Raw genomic sequence first — 20,261 nt, 5'->3', positions numbered from 1 at the left:
ACGTCCCATTTTCTCTTATTTTAATGACGAAATATTTCTCACAGGGCGAGATCTTTTTGAACAAGGAAAGTTTCTCACGTTGAAGTGAAATCATCTGTGTGGTCAAGGTCATTTAAATTATGTCATAGCAGGCTATGGTTATTCCTGGATTTGCGGCACAATATTCGAAAACGTTTTTGAGAGCAAAATAGTGGTGCAATAGCCTACGTCTAGAGTTAGAGGGCCTACCTGTAAACTTTCTGACCGTTCCTTTTGTGTTTCAATAATCTATCTCTCTCTCTCTCTTTCACTACCTGTGTCCTTTTTGAAGTTTTTAGGCTAAATTTCATGAATTTAATTAATTTAGCTGACAGCTCTTGATAAGTGTTGCAACATGTTAACTGGAGCTCATACATCGAAATGTGAAGCAGGCTCATCTGTAGGCCTACCAGTTGTAACAATTAATTGTGAAACCTTTTAATAACCTTACTGAACACATTGCTTCAGTGTGCTTTATCAGCATCTGTGTATGAAAACATGGACGTGTGGTGGCCATTGTTCCTAATCATAATATTAAATGCTCACACCCTCTGTTTTATGTTCCAACAGTGTGCAGTAGGCCTACAGTAATTACTACTTTTTTGGGCAAGGCACTTAACACTTAACCCTGAGATGCTCCAGGGAGAGTGGCCCTTAATAACTTAGTAATAACTGACATGTAAATTGCTTTGGATAAAACAAAAGCATCGGCCAAATTACTAACTAGGTAAGTAGCCTAAATAGAATGCCTCAAGTAGGAAGTGGCATTCCATTTCAGAAGTGAAAATGTACAAACAATCTAGCGTTTTAAGATGACACTTAATGTGCATGGGTGCATATGTGTGTGTGTGTGTGTGTGTGTGTGTGTGTGTGTGTGTGTGTGTGTGTGTGTGATGGGGGTGTGAGGGCGTACTGTTCCGTCTAACTCAGGTGTGACAGGGTGGTGCTTTCACTCATTTGACACCTACTGCCGCCGCCAGTATGGGTGTGGCAGTTCAATGGTCTTCTTTTCTCAACCCAACTCAAAGCATCCCAACACACACACACATACACACACACACACACCCCTATGTTGTCATGGACTCTGCCTTCACTCTTGACTCATGTCCAGACAGCAAGAAGATCATGAATCATCAGTCATCTCGTTCGGGCTCCTATCTATGCCACACCCTGATCCTCATCAGATGTCTTATGTCTAAAGTCTCAACTTTGATTGCCGTGAGGAGTTTGTGTAGAAGTAAAACATCCATCTAGTCCTCTCTTGGAGTGATTATTATATTGTCACTCAAACTGTTTTGATCTCTATCATACTAAATTATGCAATCATTTGTAAATATATCGCATCATATTAATATTACATCTTTGTATTCTATTTCTATCTATTCTTAGATAGATTCTTCGTCCATTGTACTTTCACTGGAATGAGTCTCACACATAGGCCACACCAGGGGATCCTCGGCACACAGAAGGACGTAAGAGAATTCTAGGCTCTCTGGTAAGTATGCTGGCATGCAGCCGAGGTACCACACCCATGTGTCTGGTTTTACAGTGAATAGGTGTGTGATTATGCCAGTCCAGACACAGCACATGTGTCAGAGTCGTGCGTGAGCCACTTAAAACACCTGCTTTAGCAGACACCTGAGAGCAATGATACTGACTGGGCTCCTGCCACCCCCCCACCCCCTCCCCATATATCTGTGTAAATATAAGGGGGAGAGAGGAAGGACATTGACCTGATCTTTCGACTTTCTCTCTCTCTGGGATAGTGACAAACTTCTGTGTTGTAGCTGTTATCATCACCATAAATCACACGTTTTATTTAAAATGCACTAAACACGCATTGTCCCTTTTCCATGTCCCATCATTCAAATGCATGATAAGAAATCTACATACATTTTGGTGAAAGCTTGTTGATATTTGAACTCAATAGCTAAATACATTACCACCCCCCCCCCCTCCCCCACCATGAGTTGACAATGTTTGGCTGGCCTATGGTGATATAGGGACAAAAGTGAATGTCCTTCTGTTGCATGTTTGAACCAGTAACTTGCATAGGAAGTCAGTGAATCACTGCAGTGACAGTAGTAGAGAGTGCCTGGGGACAAATTCTGTTTCAACATAAACTCTAACTGCTGACTGCTGCAGCCAGCTCTCTGTAAACATGGGCGTGAGCCACCAGCACACCTGAAACCGTCTCCACAGCAACGGGTACAGTCATTCGAACCAATACAAACATATTCCCATGAAGTCAGGAGGAGTCTGGTAGACCACAGGTTTGTACTTGAAGCTTGGTATCGTCAGTGCAGCAGAATATTTTTGATAGACCTAGCATCCATTTTGTTTAGGTAACGATCTCATGTGTGAATGGAGAGATTACCCACAGACCACTGAGCCCACTTGGAAAACTTCTGTTGACAATAACTGAGTCAATCTTTTTGGACAACATCAGCCCAGTGCACACCTTAAGGCTGCATACCATGATTATGTCAATGATAAGACATTTTAGTCAAATCCATTGTATTCCGTTGAATTGAGTTTATGTACCAACAACTATAATCTATAGTCTCAATGTGCTTTATAAGGCTAAAGTGGACTAAATGTGGTCCTAAGCTACTGGTTAATACAGAAATAAAAATCTAAATTAGCATAAGTGATAATGAAAAAAAAAAACCCACTAATGTTGTGATATGACATCCAACATTGTCATTTGGATATGCCATCCAGTCCAACATTGAATGACCAATAGGCTGCAATGCAATTTATCTTCAAAGTACTATGTCATCATAACCAGCAGATGGCGCAGTTGTTTCACTCTTTACATGACTTTTCAATAAATAAGTGTTGCGACAAGGTGCACTCTGGCATGTCTGCCCAATATCAAAGTTATGATTAAGCCATCCTGTTACAACAAAATAATATTAAGAAAAGACACAACAAGAAACAGAATAACATTCACATGACTACTTATTTTTAATCATTTTGTAACACCACCAGAGGACAGCAAGAGCTAGGTTATGCTTTCAAATATTTTTTACACTGAGAGAGCGAGAGAGGAATGATACATCTTGATGAACACCAACACTAAATATCTACCGTATACCTATGTTTTCATGTGTTTTCATGTTGTTACATTTGTCTATGCTGGTTTACATGCGGAGTATAAAGCCAGTATTGTCAACTCGTAAAACCAATTACTTGAAACACAAGTTAAGGAAATCTACAGCAGATGCGCACGCTAAACTGAGGAGCGCATTTTTCTCGTACAAACCATCTTCAAACTGATTAAGACCAAGTGGACATCGAAGGGGGCTAGTGATACAAAGGAAACCCTTGTTACACATGACGCCCAATGGAGTTCCGTGGGAGAATTCTCCAATCAAAGTTTAGGGGTGACAGGCGAGGGCGGAGGTTTGAGCAGGAACCGCCTCTGAGTGTACCGGCTAGATATCTGAGTATTCGTGTGTGGAAGACGCACGGTTCAGTGACAAAGGGGGAATTATCCTTTTAAAGAATTTGTTGTTTTACACGTCGTAGAGATGGGTCTACCCGACTATTCCAATTACATAGTTTTCATTTGTTGAGGGGACTATGTCAACCACAGCATCAGGAGCTCGGCGTTTGGACAGGTGTGTTACCTGTGGCTGGCAGCTACAGAGAAGGGGTTGGCTTAGTATATTCGTTTCACGTCTCCTTCCGGCACAGAGCGCTCTGACGAGGTGACCATACACACACAGATTGTGGAAAGTGGAGGTACAACATTCCTGATGAGCTTGTGGGCTGTCTATTTGTCACCATGGCTTTACCGAGAGTTTCTAGCCAGTGCACCGTTTAAATAGACTGATTGTTAAACCTCGTCGGCACACATTAAATCCATACTTTTGGAGGGAAACCAAGCACGCCACGTCTGGATCACTCAGAATTGCCTGGTTGATTGGGCACAGCGTTCTCCAGTGCGGGGGCACTGACGCATTGTGGAGTCGACGGGTTGAACTGCCAAACCGGCTGCGCTACAGAGGGACGGCTCGATGTGCGAAACCGCGATGGCCGTGGCTCAGCTGGATACGGACGACCACCAACCGGAGAATGGCTTCGTATCACCCGAAACATCGTCTCCGGCTTTGCTATCGCGCATTGACGGCTGCGTCTTGCCATTTCTCGGGGGATTTGGAAAATACCAAAAGCAACTCATTGTCCTGACATGGATCCCGGCATTGTTTATAGGGTTCAGTCAATTCTCTGACAGTTTCCTCCTCGCTCAACCGAACAACACATGTGTTCTACCGACGATAAACAGCTCCAATTTGACATTGAGTCCTTCCTCATTATTTAATGGTCAAAACAACAGTGGCGTGAGAGCTCCGTATTTATCAAACGGCACGCGCCACCACAACAACACGGACGATGCTCACTGTAAGTGCACACAGTGGAGGTACGAAATGCAAATGGGACTTCGGGAGAATGTAGTCACAAAGGTAAGGTTAGCTTAGTGTGTTGACAACATCCAACATCAAATGCATAATCCTCACCAGTTTAATGTCTAGATCATGTGTCAATTGCAGGGCGTTACAATGTTTGGCTTCATGATGTGCATTTTTTTTTTTTTTTGCCGGGCATTATATGCCCAGACTGCATTCGCGACTGGCAGGTTCACTACTGTATTATTTTAATTCCCGGTGGAATTAGGCCAATCCCCGTCTGTTTTAAACTAAGATACCCCTCACACCCTCATCAGGCTAGTATGTTAGGCGTTAGTAGGCTAACCATTAATGCAGTCACATGGAGCACCTTGCAGGGAGACAGGCCGCCTAACAAAATGACATAGCAGGGTGTCAATACCGCAAAACTGACGCGTGTTACGCGCTTACCATAACGGCCTGCTCATTCACAACAACGTCGAGCGGACTGCTTGCCTGGGTAGGCTAATACTGTACCTAACCCAATCATATATGGAACCTAAATCACTCTCGCGAACAATTGGAACAAACTACGAGTGCGCGTGTTGGTGTGATGGAAGAGCATCGGTGGGTTAGACCAGCGTGACTCATCTGAAGCAGCTGATGAGGTGCGAGCTATCACGAAGGGGTGTCACCGGGTTCTCCTCGTGCTGACTGTAGAGGAATGTGCCGCTTGGTAGGCTATATAACGGCTGTCCGCGAACAGATCTGGACACTTTGATGCAGACGAAATGAGCATACAGTGAGGGTAGTGAAGTAGTGTCTTCCGTCCCTCCCATTCATTTGCCTTAACAGTGCCATTCATTTATTCCAACAGCAAGCTGGAATTGTAGTCCATAAATGTTTTAATACATGACGTGTCATTTTGGAGACTGGCCCCAAACCCCCATTTTCTTCCATCTTCGCTAAGCCTTGTCAGCGTCTCATCATCACCACGGCATTTCTGGAATCTTACTGTGTTGTGCGTTGATATTTGTGATCCTGCCGTTCCCGTTAGTTCATCTAGCTCTTTATCTTTTTATGATCTTGCAAAATGAGGGGTTGGGATTATGATGCCAGGTGTCCTTCAACTGGTCATTTATGAACAGCTTCAGGCCTTCTCACAGGAAGTACAGTGACTTCAGTACCCCAGTGCCCCAGTACCCCCCCCCCCCCTCACACACACACACACACACACACACACACACACACACACACACACACACACACACACATACACGTAACATTTTGGAGACTCTTTGACTCTCTATGTCATTAGTCCTCTAAGCGAATTATGAAACCACAAAAATAGCCAGATCAATTTGGTTGTGAAATTTGTATTCAGAAATTGACTTAGTATTGCCACATAGTGCCTTGTCCACATACCACGTGTCACACCATGTTCTATTTATGTTTCTAGTCAAAGGTTGAGTATGTTTGCCAAAGGCCTTGTCAAGTGTGGAACACTTGTGTAGAGTCAGATTCTGCTCCTCAAACTGAATGGCACATGTGGTACTATCAGCACAGAGGGGGTGCAATGGCCAGTCCTGTGTACATGGCTGCTGCTTGATTATTGCATGAATGGCAGTGGCCAGTGCCTGAGTTGTCATAACACATAGATCAGGCAGCGTTGCCCTTTGACCCCGTGGTCACCTCACAACATGTGCTGCTGTAGCTTCCTTGCCGCTCTATTAATCAGTGGCACTTATGCAACTGCTTGGACTTTACTGCCGGCCACGGATGTTAGACTGTGATTAACATGATGGCTCGCTAATGAAGCAGTTAGCGGTGGTGTTGATGATGCAGTTATTCAGAGAACTTCACAAATGAACGAAGCACCATGTCCAGTATTGACCATGTATCAAAAGGAAGCTCTTGAAAGTATAAAGAAATAATCTTCCAGATATTGCTCACTTGCTCAGTTAATTATTTACTGTATTATGCTGATATTGGCTATCACACATTGATGAAGTAATATTGGTGGTTGGATATTGTGTCTTTTTTTGGGGGGGGGGGGGGGGGTTGTTGTATTTTTTGGAGCTTCTATGCCTGTATTCGCACATGACACTGAAGGGTGAGACAGGAAGTAAGTAGGAGAGAGATGGGATGGGATCGGGAAATGACCGCAGGTCCCAGGTCAAATGACCCAGGTCAAACCTGGGTGTCCGTGGGCACTTGGACCCAAATGTAGTAGCCTGTTGTGCCACAGTACTCCCCCGGATATTGCATTTTTGAAGTATGAAATAGTTTGTACAAAAATAATCTGAATATGTTTTCATTATTTTATAGTTATGCTTTGGACACAAGTTGGCTATTTTAGCAATGCGGCTTTAGATTGCCAGGAAAACCAAGTTTAGACTGTGATTAAATGAGTCCCTATTAACAGCATCTAGTTATAGTGCAGCTCATCTTTTTGTCTGTAGCAGCATTTACAGAGAGGTCTTGTCTACTTTGTGCTGATGGTCCACAAAACTGGGCATGTCATCAGACATCTGCTCACTAAAGATAACGTTTCCGTTACCAAGCTCCTCTTCACCCTGTGGTGAACCAGCCTAAACACATAAATAATGCTTATAAACACATATTCTGCAAGTTAGTGATAATGAAAGCCAAGCAAGCCTTTTCTTTGTGCATATAGTTGTGGGTAATATTTGACATTTGTTGAATTGAGTGGGAGAGCACAAAGAGTGTTTCTTAATATGTTAAAGATACTCAGGCACTTGCCAGTCAGTAAACATTGAACTTACATTTTCAGTCACGGCCCAAAACATACACTGATGTTTGTTTTCAAAGATGTTCTCTGTCCTAAGCTGAGAGCTCAGTATTTTTGGCCTCAGAGTTTGTACATTGTTAGGAGACACCGGTTTCAACTCCCACCTTAAATCCTCTTCCTTTGCAGCTCAACACAGAGCCAGGACATAGTGTTATGATACCATGACAGGAAGAGCGTGCAGATGGGACATAAGTCACATTGTGTACAAAGGGAAAACCTCAGACAGCTTTCACACTTCCACTAGCTATAGCAGTAGCCATTAGCTTATCCCCTTAAACACAAACCTCTGATATATGTGGTAGATAAACAACGTTGATTTGTTTTAACAGTGTATAACTAGCAGTGAATATTTTAACAATCACAATATTTTTACACACTCACACACTCAATCAAGCCAATGATGTGGGACAAGGCAAGCCAGACACCACGAGCCAGAGCTAAGCCTTGTAGGATTGTCAAGGAGTGGCCAGAACAGGAGGGAGTCTGAGCATCAGGCACAGTTTACCACTCCTGTGTGAGTGGTTCAGGTAGTGGCTAAGGAACTTGGCTAGCATGCAGTAGTCCCCAAAAAAGGTCATGGTTTCATGACTCCCACTCTTGTGTCCTTAAGCAAGGCAAGGCACCTAACCCCAAGTTGCTCCAGGGTGACTGGGCCCTTGCAGTTAGTATCTGTAAGTCGCTTCAAAGCATCAGCTAAATGCATACTGTATAAGAAAGCAAGAAAGACTGCAGTTCTTCTTCAGGAAGGCAATTCTAATCTCGAGACTTGAGAGAGTTCTTGATCGGTACAGCGGGCGAATCCCTGGCTAGATCCAGGGCTCGTCCACGCTCCGTCCAGCTCCGCTCCAGAGTCGCCCCCTGCTATCTGCATTCCCTCTGAGCGAGCGAGCGAGTGCCGGGCCGGGGGAAGCACTTGCGAGCGATAAGGCTCAGCGAGCGACGGGGGGAGCTCCCCAGAGGACGGAAACTGCGGGGCCGCTGAAGGTTGCTCTAATTGAAGCCCGGGCCCAGTGGGCACACGCTAATGGGAACCGCGCTCTAATGAATACGAGTGGATCATCGCTGACACACACACACACACACACACACACACACACACACACACACACAGGGTGAAGTCCTCGCGGAATCACCCTACATTGCTGATACATTCCAATGGCGAACCCATGATGTGGACACTGGGGATCATTCAGTGGAAATGATCGAGATGAGGAAAGACTGAGCTCGTGATGAGTCAGCGAGGGTTGTTTTATGGCTCGTGTTTTAATAAGCAAAAAGTAAATAGAAATGTGATACCAGACTGTATGACAAGGATGGCAAACATGCAGTATTTGAGGAAGGTCATAAAGTTTAGCCTTGCCTGGACTCTGTTCCTCTGTTGACATATTTAGAAGTATGTAGTGACCGACATTCACGGCACCTTGTTAAGATGTTTGTTTTCCTTCTTATTCCACCTCAAGCCCTGCACTATGATCACGGGTCTTGGACGCATTTAAGACTACAAAAGAAAAGGTCACATTGTTGGTATAATCTTGCGTTTATATGCTAGGGAAAAAAAGGTCCTTCAAAGTGAGTTTCCTGACAGTTAAAGACTCGTGGTGCTGTGAAAAGACTCCTTCATTGAAGCAAGGAGTTGTCTGCCCAGCTTGGTTCTCTCTCTTTCACCATACATATAAGTGTGTGTGTGTGTGTGTGTGTGTGTGTGTGTGTGTGTGTGTGTGTGAACCTACTTTATATATGTCAAATTCAGCAAAACTGTTCTCCAGTTGGTTTCCAGCTACAACTGGCTTAACGTTTCAACTCATCCCAGCATGTGTTTGTCAGAGCACATAGAAAGTTCATGGAGTGAATGTGACAATATGAGGTCCTCCACACGCACACACACACACACACACACACACACTCTGCAGTGTCCCTTCCCATAGTGTTTATCCAGCTGTTTGGAGCAAGTGGATGATCCCCATTGGTGCTCCAGAGGAAATGTGGCTGGGTGGATCAAGTGGCCTGTGAGATATCAGCTCGGCACTTATGCAACGCTCCACAACACAGATTTACCGGCTCAGTTAGGATCCTGAGGATATGAGAGCCTTGGCAAAGAACATCATGAAACGGACACCCTCATTTTCTCCACTCTGTATCTAAAGGGAAATTGGTCACGTTTGGGCGTAGATTTAGCAAAAACTATGTGGTCAGGCTTGGGACCCCTTAACGTATGGTGGGAAAATGACGATGGTTGTGTAAGCAGTTGTGAAATTTGAAATGACTTTGATGCCAAGTGGCCTGGTGACTGGTGTCTTGGAGGCCTTGCTGTTGGTATGAGGCCTTTTGGAGCTGCTTGTACATGGCCTCCAGTTCAGGGCGTATGTCTCACATAGATATGGAGATATGAGGGGCTCCTGGGATGTAGAGGGTAGCACAGATAACATGTGTGTGTGTGTGTGTGTGTGTGTGTGTGTGTGTGTGTGTGTGTGTGTGTGTGTGTGTGCGTGCTCATGTTTGTGTGTGTCTATGTGTGTGCTCATGTTTGTGTGTGTGTGTGTGTGTGTGCTCATGTTTGTGAGTGTGTGTGTGTGTGTGTGCTAGTGTGTGTGATTTAGGGGACTGAAGGAGAGCAGGGCAGGAAGAGCATACAGATGCGCAAGTTAGTGTGTATGTTTGCTTGTGCGCTCATCAGACGCAGCGAGGCGGGGGCCAGTTGTACCATGGCATACTGACACACCAGCGCTAGTGAAGGGACAAAGCCGATCTGTCTCTCTCGCCCACTCTCTCCCTCTCTCTCGCTTTCTCTCCTGCTCAGCTCCAGCTATCAGAGCCACACACACACACACACACACACGCACGCTCGCACACAGCTCCCAGACAGGAGAAGAGTGCAGAGCATGATGGGAGCTGTGCATATTCTCTCTCTCTCTCTCCCTCCATTTTAGTCTCATTGTCTATCTATCTATCTATCTATCTATCTATCTATCTATCTCTATCTATCTATCTATCTATCTATCTATCTATCTATCTATCTATCTTATCTATCTCACTCACTTACACAGACACATGAAGTGCACACACCTACTAAATGTGTAAAGTAGCATCAAGACAATGCAGTCTCACCACAATCCATTACTTGACTTTCTTGTCAGTCTCATAAAAACCAATCCTTCTTGTCTCGAGCTGGCACACACACAAATATATGTACAGTGTATGTATGCAACAGAGGGGAAAATAGGAATGTGAGAACAAGAGTGAGAGGGGGGGGGAACTGGACAAATGGGTGCTGAAAGCAGCACTCATCCATCAGCGCCCCTCCCTCCATCCCTCTCTCTCTCTCTCCCTCCCTCGCTCTCTCGCTCTCTCCCTACCTCCCTCCCTCTGACACACAGAGCAGCTCTTCATGGTGGGCCCATGGTGTGACAGCCTGTTGTCCTTGTGCTAAACGTGGCACTGTTCCTCTCAGACACTGAGGTCACACACTGAAATGAAATTGTGTGAGTGTGTGTACACGTGTGAGTGTGTGTGTGTGTGTGTGTGTGTGTTCATTTATTTTCCTCTTTCTGTGTGTGTGTGTAGTGTAGTGTACATGTACATGTGTGGCTGTGGTGGTCTTGTTGCCCACAGTTACTACATAATGCATAGCATTTTGTTTAGTATTCCATTTGTGTGCAAACTGAAAAGAGAATAAAAATGTTATATCTGTACACAAAACGAAACTGCAAGAGGGAACATGACCTTGTTTTCCTTGCTTATCACGGCAATTTGTGTCATCTTATGTTTTTATTGCACATCATTTGAAGCCACTCTCAGCTGGCAGACCACATTCTCCTTTCACTTCTGAGTTTGTCTTGTCAGCATGGAAGTAGCAACTGAAAGTGCCAGGCCACATTTTTGGGGTTTTAGGCTGCATCCACACGGTTTCTTTTTTCGTTTTAAAATCTTTCATTTTGAACAAAGATATCGATCCACAAGCACCATTGCAAATTAAGAGGAAATCTTGTCCTCAAGGGACACCTAAGGTCCGTGTGGGAGACACCTGAAGCGCACAAATCATGTGGCCACTCAGTTGTCAGCATAACCGCATAATGAAATGCAGGATACAGATGCTACCAAAGACAGCAAGGCCAGTAACGCTTGCATTTTGGTCACCATGTTGTATAGGGCTCGGGCACACGCGTTGCATTCTAGGAATATTGCCGCCATGTTGGTAGCACACCGAACCTAATTATCCATTCTTTCAGAGATGCAGAAGACAACAAGAAGCAGAAAATGTATAGTATTAACGATTATTTTCCTTTTGCGGTCGTGGGTTGCGCTGTTACACCCCACTACACAGCAGCATACGCCCAAGAGGGCAAAAACTAAGTAACAGGAACACACTAACAGGCGGGACTAAATCCTTACAAGGCGCATAGTAAACTAAGGAGTGAGTCTGCCAACATGGCTGCCCACGAAGCCCAATTCCCGAGCCCGAGCCTAATTCTGACAGGCAAGTGGTGGAGGTCTGAGCGAGTCATGGAGAATCAAGAAACCTCCTACTGACAATACTGAAAATCAGGAAGAGAACATTGGTTTTTCTACATCATTTTGTGGATTTACCTGTCCACATTAAAACGCAAAGCTGGAGTTTTGTGTTATGTGGCTGAGAGTGTTTTTCGAATTGTTCTGTTTCAGGAGCTCAAACACACCGGACATGTGTAGACCAGAGGTGGAGAAGTCCAGCTTCAGAACTTAAAAGTCCTGCCACATATCTGCCAACCATTCATTTAAACCAGCTGATTCTAATTAAAACAACTCTTCAGCCAGGCAGAGCAGCTAATTAGTGAGATCACATGTGGTCTGTGTTTCGTGCACAGGTAGAACCAATACATGGTTGGATTTTTACATTCTGAAGCTGGACTTCTCCACCTCTGGTGTAGGTGAGAGGCGTAACAAGTGTCTCGGATTCAAGCGAAAATGGAATCATGTGGATGTAGCCAAAGAGAGGCATATCCCAAACACAGATGAGATGATGTAGTGTCTACTACTGTAGCGTGTGTGTGTGTGCCATGACAAGTGTGTGTGTAGAGAGATAGAGATATGAAAAGCCAGTGTTGCTGACTATGGTCGAGGCCTGTGCCTCTATTTTGTATGTGACAGTGAGGAGACGCAGAGTAGAAAATCCATATTTGTGTGTGTGTGTGTGTGTGTGTATGAGAGAGAGTGTGAGTGTGTGCAGTGCATTTTTAATTACGCCATCTGAACCACAGGAGAGTTCATGCTCATTAATGCAGAGTGCAATGGAGTGAGTGAGCTTTGTCGCTTACGCTTATCTAGTTGCAAGTGTAGCGATTTTGGCCCTATATTGTTAAAGCTCTCTCTCTGTTTCTTCTTTGCGCTTTCTCTCTCACACACATGCACACATACATGCACATATATACACACACATATGCACACATACTGTACACTTTCCCTTGTTATGTGGTAATAATCCCTCTCAACCAGAGACGACCAAACCTTGCTGATAACCAAGGACTCTGTTGCTAGGCAGTAACTATGCGGCAGCCTCTATCTCTCACTCTCTTTCTCTCTTTCTCACATATCCTCACGCAGTCTGCCAGCTCCCCTCCCGCCCTCCTCTCCACCCCCCCCTTTTATTCACCTCTTCTTTTCATTCTCATGCTTTTTCCTCCCAGTGTGAGCAGCACAGGTGAACTGGATGCACCAGTGTAGTTGATCAGGCGTATCGCCCCTCTCTCTCTGTCTTTCTCTCTCTCTCTCTCTCTCTCTGTCTGTCTCTCTCTCTCTCTCTTTTTTCTCTTCTTTTGGTGTCACACGTTGATGGACAGTTCAGCGATGCTGTCGCCGTACGACCTTGTGCAAGGTCAGCGCTCTGTCCATTGCATGGGACGTGGTTTAGATTCACCGGAAGACTCTCGGTAGAGCACCAGCAGGGTGTCGCCCCCCCCTGACAGGACGACCGCGGAGAGGGAGTGTCATGCCAGCAAACAAACACGACCTGCGTGCATGCGGAGAATGTCAACATTACGCTCACTCACCGTCCTCAATTAGTGGCCTATCGGAGATAATAGTCGTCACATTATGCACGGACATCTGATATCATGTGCGATGTCTGATGACGAGTCTGACATTTGGAATAATGTCTGAAAGCTGCCCTGAACATCCCATGGCTGTGTCCTGTTTTGTCACCTGAGTGTCCTTTTTGGAATATCTATATCCAACCACCACCAGCAATACAAAGAAGCTGGTGCCACAGACTAAAGGTCCCAGGGAAGAGTGTAGAGCACTGTAGAGCTCGGCCTTGACTTTTATGGAATTGCCCATTTACTGTGGTCATAGCTTGTGATTGAGGTTGGTAAACTAGCCGTCAGCTGAACATAAAAAGGTTCCGATCTGACATCAGGGCACTTCCTCCTTCAGGGTCATTGGATTTCACACTTATGTTATCTACTCTCTTTAACATCTGAACGCTGCACAATGTAAGCTATGGATCACAGCCAGCGGAACACATGTCAACTTTGACGGGCACGACTCGGCCTATGCCAGTGGATTCCTGATCTGATCTCATGTGGAATTGTTTCAGCTGCTAGTAAGCTGTGCGGTATCACTTTCCAGGTGGAATTGCGCAAGTAGCCTAGTATTTGTTTGTTTAGGCCTTGTTGCCAGGTGCCGTCGTCGATACTGAAAGTTGGAGTGGTTTGAAATTAGCTGTAGTGACTGCCATCAAGTTTGTCACATAAGGCACCCTGTCAACATTGTTTTTTGCTTACACAGTGAGAAGATAAGATTTTCTCACTGGTGAGGAAATGACAAAAAAATTCCAGTCACCACTGGGAATTTGCCGAATTCTCTCACTCAGCTCTGCCGAAAAAAGGGGGAATCTACTTGAGGTGTTTTTGGGGATTTTTTTCCCTTGACATGACTAATCAATAATCCCCTTTTGTTTTTCTTTCACGTGACACTAACAGTCTTTGTGGTTACGCAACGGTAATTATGCAAACAGTAAGCGCACCCTGACTCAAGCTCGGATGAGAAATCCTCAAATTCAGCCCAGGAGCTGCCTGATCACCCAGGCAACTCGGGAATGTGTCACTGGGTCCACGGCTGCCAAGGCACCGCGACTGTCTGTCTGGTCCAGTGCAACAGCCCTCCTAGACATGTGGCTAGCATGGCTCATGTGATCGCAAGGGGGGTCAAGGAAGGGGTGGGGTGGGGTGGGGCACATTTGGAGTGGGTGTGTAGGGGGGCGAGGGGGTCATGTACAGTGTGTTACACCTGTCACCCAGACACCCCAGCCTCGCTCATGACCTCCACACACACACACACACACACACACACACACACACACTAATCCCTCCCATCCAGGCCAGCTGGGATCACAGGGGGGTTCCAGAACACAAAGAGTCCAGTATTCCAACCGTCCCACTGAATAGAACGCTGCATGGTGTGTGTCACAGCTGAGCTTTCTCGCACAAAGACAGACAGAGAGAGAGAGAGAGATGGAAGAGAGAGAGAGAGAGAGAGAGAGAAAGAAAGAGAGATGGGAGAGGGAAAGAGAGAGAGGGAGGGAAAGAAAGAGAGAGAGAGGCCAAGGGACAGGGGGAGAGAAGACAGGGGTGTGGGGTTGATCGAGCACTGCAGAGCTTTTGACCATCAGATGGACAGCACTCCGTCGTTTATATTCTCCAGAGCTCACTTGCTTTATGATTCTTATTGATAAGATCCTGTAGTTGGCCTGAGGTGCAGTGACCTCTGTGTGGAGTCACACTCAGACGGCTTTATCGATATATAGATGGCTATATCAACAGCCTCTGTCAAGGAAATGTGATTGTAGAATCCTTTTAGTAGCCACAGCTAAGCTTTATAGTAAGTTATCGTAGGTAGCTTTAATATGTTGATGTGAAAGGGCATGCTTTCCTACCAGCATAAAGAGTAGCAAAGTGATGTTGCGGTTTCTTTATCTGATATATTCTCACCACAATGTAATGCTGCATGCTTAAGGTTAATGATGTGAAAACATTAGAAGGTGGGAGGTGCCCAGTCAACTAACGGATCCCTTGTGGGGCCACTTCACTTGAATTGCAAAACAAGTTGGGTTTTTTTTTTCCACTCAGAGAACATCAACATCTTCAGTAGTCTACCGGTATTTCAGGGTCTCTTTCAAAACTTCTGTCTGCCAAGTGCAGCCACGGAAAAGGCTGCGTAGATGTGACTGATCTTCCGTGAACTGTTTTTCACCGACTGATCTTTCATCATGATAATAGTGCAATAGTGTTTACATCGTGATGCCACAGATAATGAAGGACAAACAAGGAGTAATCAAATCATGCCAACATCAAATGGTGGTGCTAACATAATGTAAACAATGCAATAATAGCATTTCAAGACTCACTGCTGGCTGTGGGACTGTTTTAGTGGCAGCTTGTAGTGGCTTGCTTCAGCATGTCCACCTGCAGGACACCACAAAAAGCCTCGTCAGCGTCCATTCTGAAGGGAAAAGAAAGACTTATTCCTACTAATTTGTAGGAGAAGCAGTACTATTCAATTCAGATATCTGAATGGTCTTGTCTTTGCTTGTGGAGGACTAAGCAGATACTTTGCCTGACTTTCTGCTGACTCCCTCAGCGTGTGATTTAGGGGTGGTGGGGTCAGCAGGGGCTCCACCGTGCCCTTTGACCCCCCAGAGGAAGGCTGAGCTTTCAGCAGAAACTTCTCACCGAAAGGAAAAAAACTCCATGGGCGTCATCACCTCCGTTTTAGTGAGGATAAAAGGGAAAATTGGGGAAAAAACAGTTTACTTTACTGTCTGTGGAGAAAAAGTGAGCGGCTTTGAAAGCCTTCAACAACCGAATTGCTATTGTGTGGCATGTCGGAGCATTGACCTGAATCATCGGCGTTTGTGCTTCAAGTCTTGCCCAGGGCAAACTGATTTTGCCTAGTCATCAAATTAGCTTTGGTTAGACTTAAGACTTTTTCGCTTTTCCCACCATTCAAATTTGGGCCTCGTGTCTCTCTTTATCTGCTCAGTTAAAGAGCTCCCTTTTCATTTAGAAAACACTTTGTTTCCACCTCATCGTAGAATAATGCAGAAATCAATAACAATAACCTGTGATTTCCATGGGCGCACATCCTCTGTGTATCTCCTGCTCGCTTCCCTTCCCTTCTCCTGTGTTGTGTGTGTGTGTGTGTGTGTCCTTCTCAGTGTCGCGCTCACAGATCATGTTGTGTGAGTGAGCATGTGTGTGTTTAATCACCAGCTCATATTCTGCCTGTGACGCGTGTGTGTGTGTGTGTGTGTGTGTGTGTGTGTGTGTGTGTGTGTGTGTGTGTGTGTACAGACCATGACTCCTGCTCCATCAAGGTCAGGACGGGACAGTGCTTGTTTCCATAGAGAGCACTACTCTTGCGATACTCTGTAAACAGTTCCGACAGCTCAGTGGCTCATCTAAATCTCAGTTTATTGTATGTCTGATGGCTCATCGGACCAATTGATTGGATACGGCAATGCCGCCCAGACATACTTATTTAGTAATGTAATCTGAATGAAGAATATAATCAATGTCCTCAAAATGAATGCCAGGTAAAGGGTTGACAGACACAGTTTGTTTAAAGCAAGCCGCACCTCTACAGATAATATGTTACAAGTCCAGATTAACCTGTTTTATGTGAAAAAGCTGATATAGTAGCAGTGGCAAAGATGTTATGAAAACTAACAGGCTGATTGTATCTTTTGATTTCTTTTGAAAACTTGCCCATTGAAGTTTTTTGTGGCTTCCAGAACTTGATGTTGACTGTAAGGGAAGGATTATGAATGGAATCTGTTTGATTAGGGAATGGAGATGGTATTTGGGGTTCTTATCCTTGTTAATATACATAAATGGCCACTGGATTCCTCAAAAGCATTTTTAATGAAAGATACACCGCTATAAGACTTTGAAACGTAGATGTAGGATGTTATGTACAGTGGATAAAAGCTATGGTCTACAAAATCTCCTGTGACTGAGGACAATATTGTCTCAGTGACATGCCATCCAATACCTTTAATTGTCAAAGGTCTTTGTATGTATGTAAAAATTATTATGCTAAAATATAAAACATGTGGATAAAAAAAACTGTGGATGCCATCCATCAGAGATAAATATTTTTTGTTCTCTCCTTGTCTTCCAGTGGAACTTGGTGTGTGGTTCCAGAAGGAAGGTCCACATCGCAAAGTTCTCCCTGCTGGTGGGCTCCATCTTCGGGTATCTGGTGATGGGTATCCTCGCAGATTGGTAGGTGTCTCTGCTCAACTCCTGAAAAGAACTACAGTAATTTCCCGCATATAAACCGCATATAACAGTATAAGCCGCAGGACAGTGTTTTATGCAAGTTAAAAGAAACAAAACCATAGTAACACCATATTAACTGCCCCCCTGTATTAACCTCATAGCTGAACATAGCTTATACATTGAATTTGGCAAAATCAATGTATAAGCCGCGGCTAATAGTGGGGAAATTGCGGTAGAATCTGAGGACCATGATTACAGCTTACATGGAGATCTACAGAGCCTTCTCTGTGTGTTGATGTGTTTCTTTCTTCTGTTGTGCAGGTTCGGGAGACACCCTGTCCTGATCATCTCGGTCCTCTTCATGCTGGTGTTTGGTCTCACCGTGGCCTTCTCGGTCAACGTGCCCATGTTTAGCACGCTACGCTTCTTCGAGGGCTTCTGTCTGGCCGGGATCTCCCTCTCCCTTTATGTCCTGAGTAAGTAGGCGGCTGGGAATGCGTTACATAACTGACCGGCTCCATGTTTTTTTCACGTCCTCTGCAGGCTCCACGCTCTGTGGAACAAACACTTTTTAAGACAATTGATCTTCCGGTGAGGCAGCACTTTTTTAGCACCGCCACACACACATCAGATATGGCAATCTGAGAGGGCTGTGTTTCCCCAAAGTACTTCCTGTGGCGATGTCAGAGAGAAGTCCACGCTCCTTCATCTCAGGAGATGAGAACGTCGTGTAGCACTGAGTGTTGTGTGAGGGGACAGGTGTGACTATACCACCAGACCTGTCTTCAGTTCAGTCCATCTGTGCCAACAGTAACTAGCAACTTCTGCCTTCGCTGCGAGTTTGGAGAGACAGTCACGGCAGTGCAACAGTTCTGAACATCCTCAGCTCTGTCAGTGCAGTCTCTTCTCTGCGTTTATCGTTCCAGATCAAAGCGCCATCATGTTTAGAGGGTTGCCAGTTTTTCGATTGAACAGACTTTTATTTTTTTTTACCGCAGCACACACCAGGCGATCATTTAGCCGAGCGACTGTCAGAAAGGCACCTTTGATCACTCCGTGAGAGGGCATGGCTGGGATGGGTTGCGAGCACAGAGCGGAGAGGAGCGGATCTGAGGAAGGGCTGCTGGCTGCGTCATGTCATGTGGGTCATGTTTTGGAATGGAGCGGGAGGGGGGGGGGGTCAGGGCCTGTGTTGTGTGTACAAAACAGTGGGGCCGGCGCACCGAGAAGGGCAGCTCCCAGTGGCATCCGACCATGTTTCTCACCTTCAGCCCGCCATGGTGGTCTGCACTCCCCTATTAGTGTATAGTGTGTGTGTGTGTGTGTGTGTGTGTGTGTGTGTGTGTGTGTGTGTGTGTGTGTATGTGTATGTGTGTGTGTGCTGGCTGGCTAACAACCTTCTCGACTGATCGGCTCCTGAAAATGTCAACCGCTCTCCAGTCTATCGCCACACAATAAGCCATCATCAACCCCATTGATCTGCCATCTTGTACCCGAGGACAATGCCGGGTCTAGAAACCATTGTCGTGCGGCCGTTAAAAACACGGCTAATAGCCCGCTGATTGACCTACCCTTTTCCTGGACGGTCCTGCGAAAATGCGGTCGCTGACTAAGACGCGCGGGGCAGCTGCTGCACGCTGCGCCTCACGGCCGCGCAGAGTCCCTGGCCTGTGGAGTCCATTAGTGGACCGAGCGATGAATCCCTCCTGACGTGCGTGACCTTCCCGGGGGCTACAGGAGAGGTTCTGATGAGCGATAATCTGCCGCCGATGGCCGCTCCCGCGGACATGCCCCAACCCCCCCCCCAACCCCTCTCCGTAATTGGCCTTGCAGAGCTAACGGCCTGTCTGCTCACGTGACGGGACCTGTGAGAAGGGGGCCTGCCAAGGCTGCTGTAATTGTCTGCTAAAAAGAGGGAGAAAGAGAGAGGGAGGGAGGGAGAGAAGACAAAAGAGCGAGAGAAAGAGGGATGAAGGAGTGAGAGAGAGAGAGGGGGAGAGAGGGGGCGAAGACAAATGAGGAAGAAAAAGAGAGAAGGAGTGAGGGAGGAAGAAGACAAGCAGAGAGTGAGAGAAAGAGAAGAAAGAGAGAAGAGAGAGAGGGAGGGAGTGAGTGAGTGAGGGAGAGAGATGAGGCCCCTATGTGTCCTTGTCATTCTAATTTACTCCACGCTGTCTCCCCTGAAAAGCCGGCCGGCTGGCCTGAAATAGACTGCGGGCCTGCTGCTGCTCTCCGGACAGGGCAGAGCCGAGCCCAGCGAGTGTGTGTGTGTGTGTGTGTGTGTGGCGGAGGGGAGGGCACAGCGGGACGCTCTCGGCAGGACCTCACTGGAACACCGGAATGCTGCTGGCCGGCTCTCTCTCTCTCTCTCTCTCTCTCTCCGTACTGTACGTCTCCTCATCCCCATATGGCAAAATGGACATGACATCTGCGGCGCCAAGCAGTCTAACAGTACAGGGGCCTCATTACCGAAAAATATCCCAACTGCTTGTCCTATCTTAACCGAACTTATCTTCCTTCCTATTACAGAAGCAGTTCCTAAACTCATGGCTGTGTCGTATCTTATCTCAGACCTCCTGTCTTATCTTGACTTAAGAAATCCTAACTGTATCTGTCAATTAGATCTTTTAATAAGCAATCATCATGTCATGCCTGTTTCTATGCTTAGAATGTATGCCTGTTAGAATGTAAGACTGCCTTTATCAATGATTAGGATGTCAGGTTGCAAATATGGTGCTCTTGAATCTTTGGCAGTTGGTTACTCAAGATGGGCAAGCTATAATA

General features: G+C 45.8%; 1 protein-coding gene across 1 annotated transcript in view; it reads left to right on the top strand.

Moving 5' to 3' along the window:
* Nucleotides 1–3,428: 3,428 nt before the first annotated feature.
* Nucleotides 3,429–20,261, top strand: part of slc22a23 (solute carrier family 22 member 23) — a 41,989-nt gene continuing 25,156 nt past the window's right edge. The window contains exons 1-3 of the mRNA XM_062530341.1: nucleotides 3,429–4,490; nucleotides 17,377–17,480; nucleotides 17,799–17,953. Of these exons, the coding sequence (XP_062386325.1) occupies nucleotides 4,044–4,490; nucleotides 17,377–17,480; nucleotides 17,799–17,953 (706 nt within the window). The 5' untranslated portion in view covers nucleotides 3,429–4,043. The remainder of the gene's footprint in view (nucleotides 4,491–17,376; nucleotides 17,481–17,798; nucleotides 17,954–20,261) is intronic.

Source organism: Sardina pilchardus, chromosome 2, assembly GCF_963854185.1.
Source record: "Sardina pilchardus chromosome 2, fSarPil1.1, whole genome shotgun sequence".
Taxonomy (NCBI): Eukaryota; Metazoa; Chordata; class Actinopteri; order Clupeiformes; family Clupeidae; genus Sardina; species Sardina pilchardus.
This window is presented reverse-complemented; position numbering and strand designations above follow the sequence as displayed.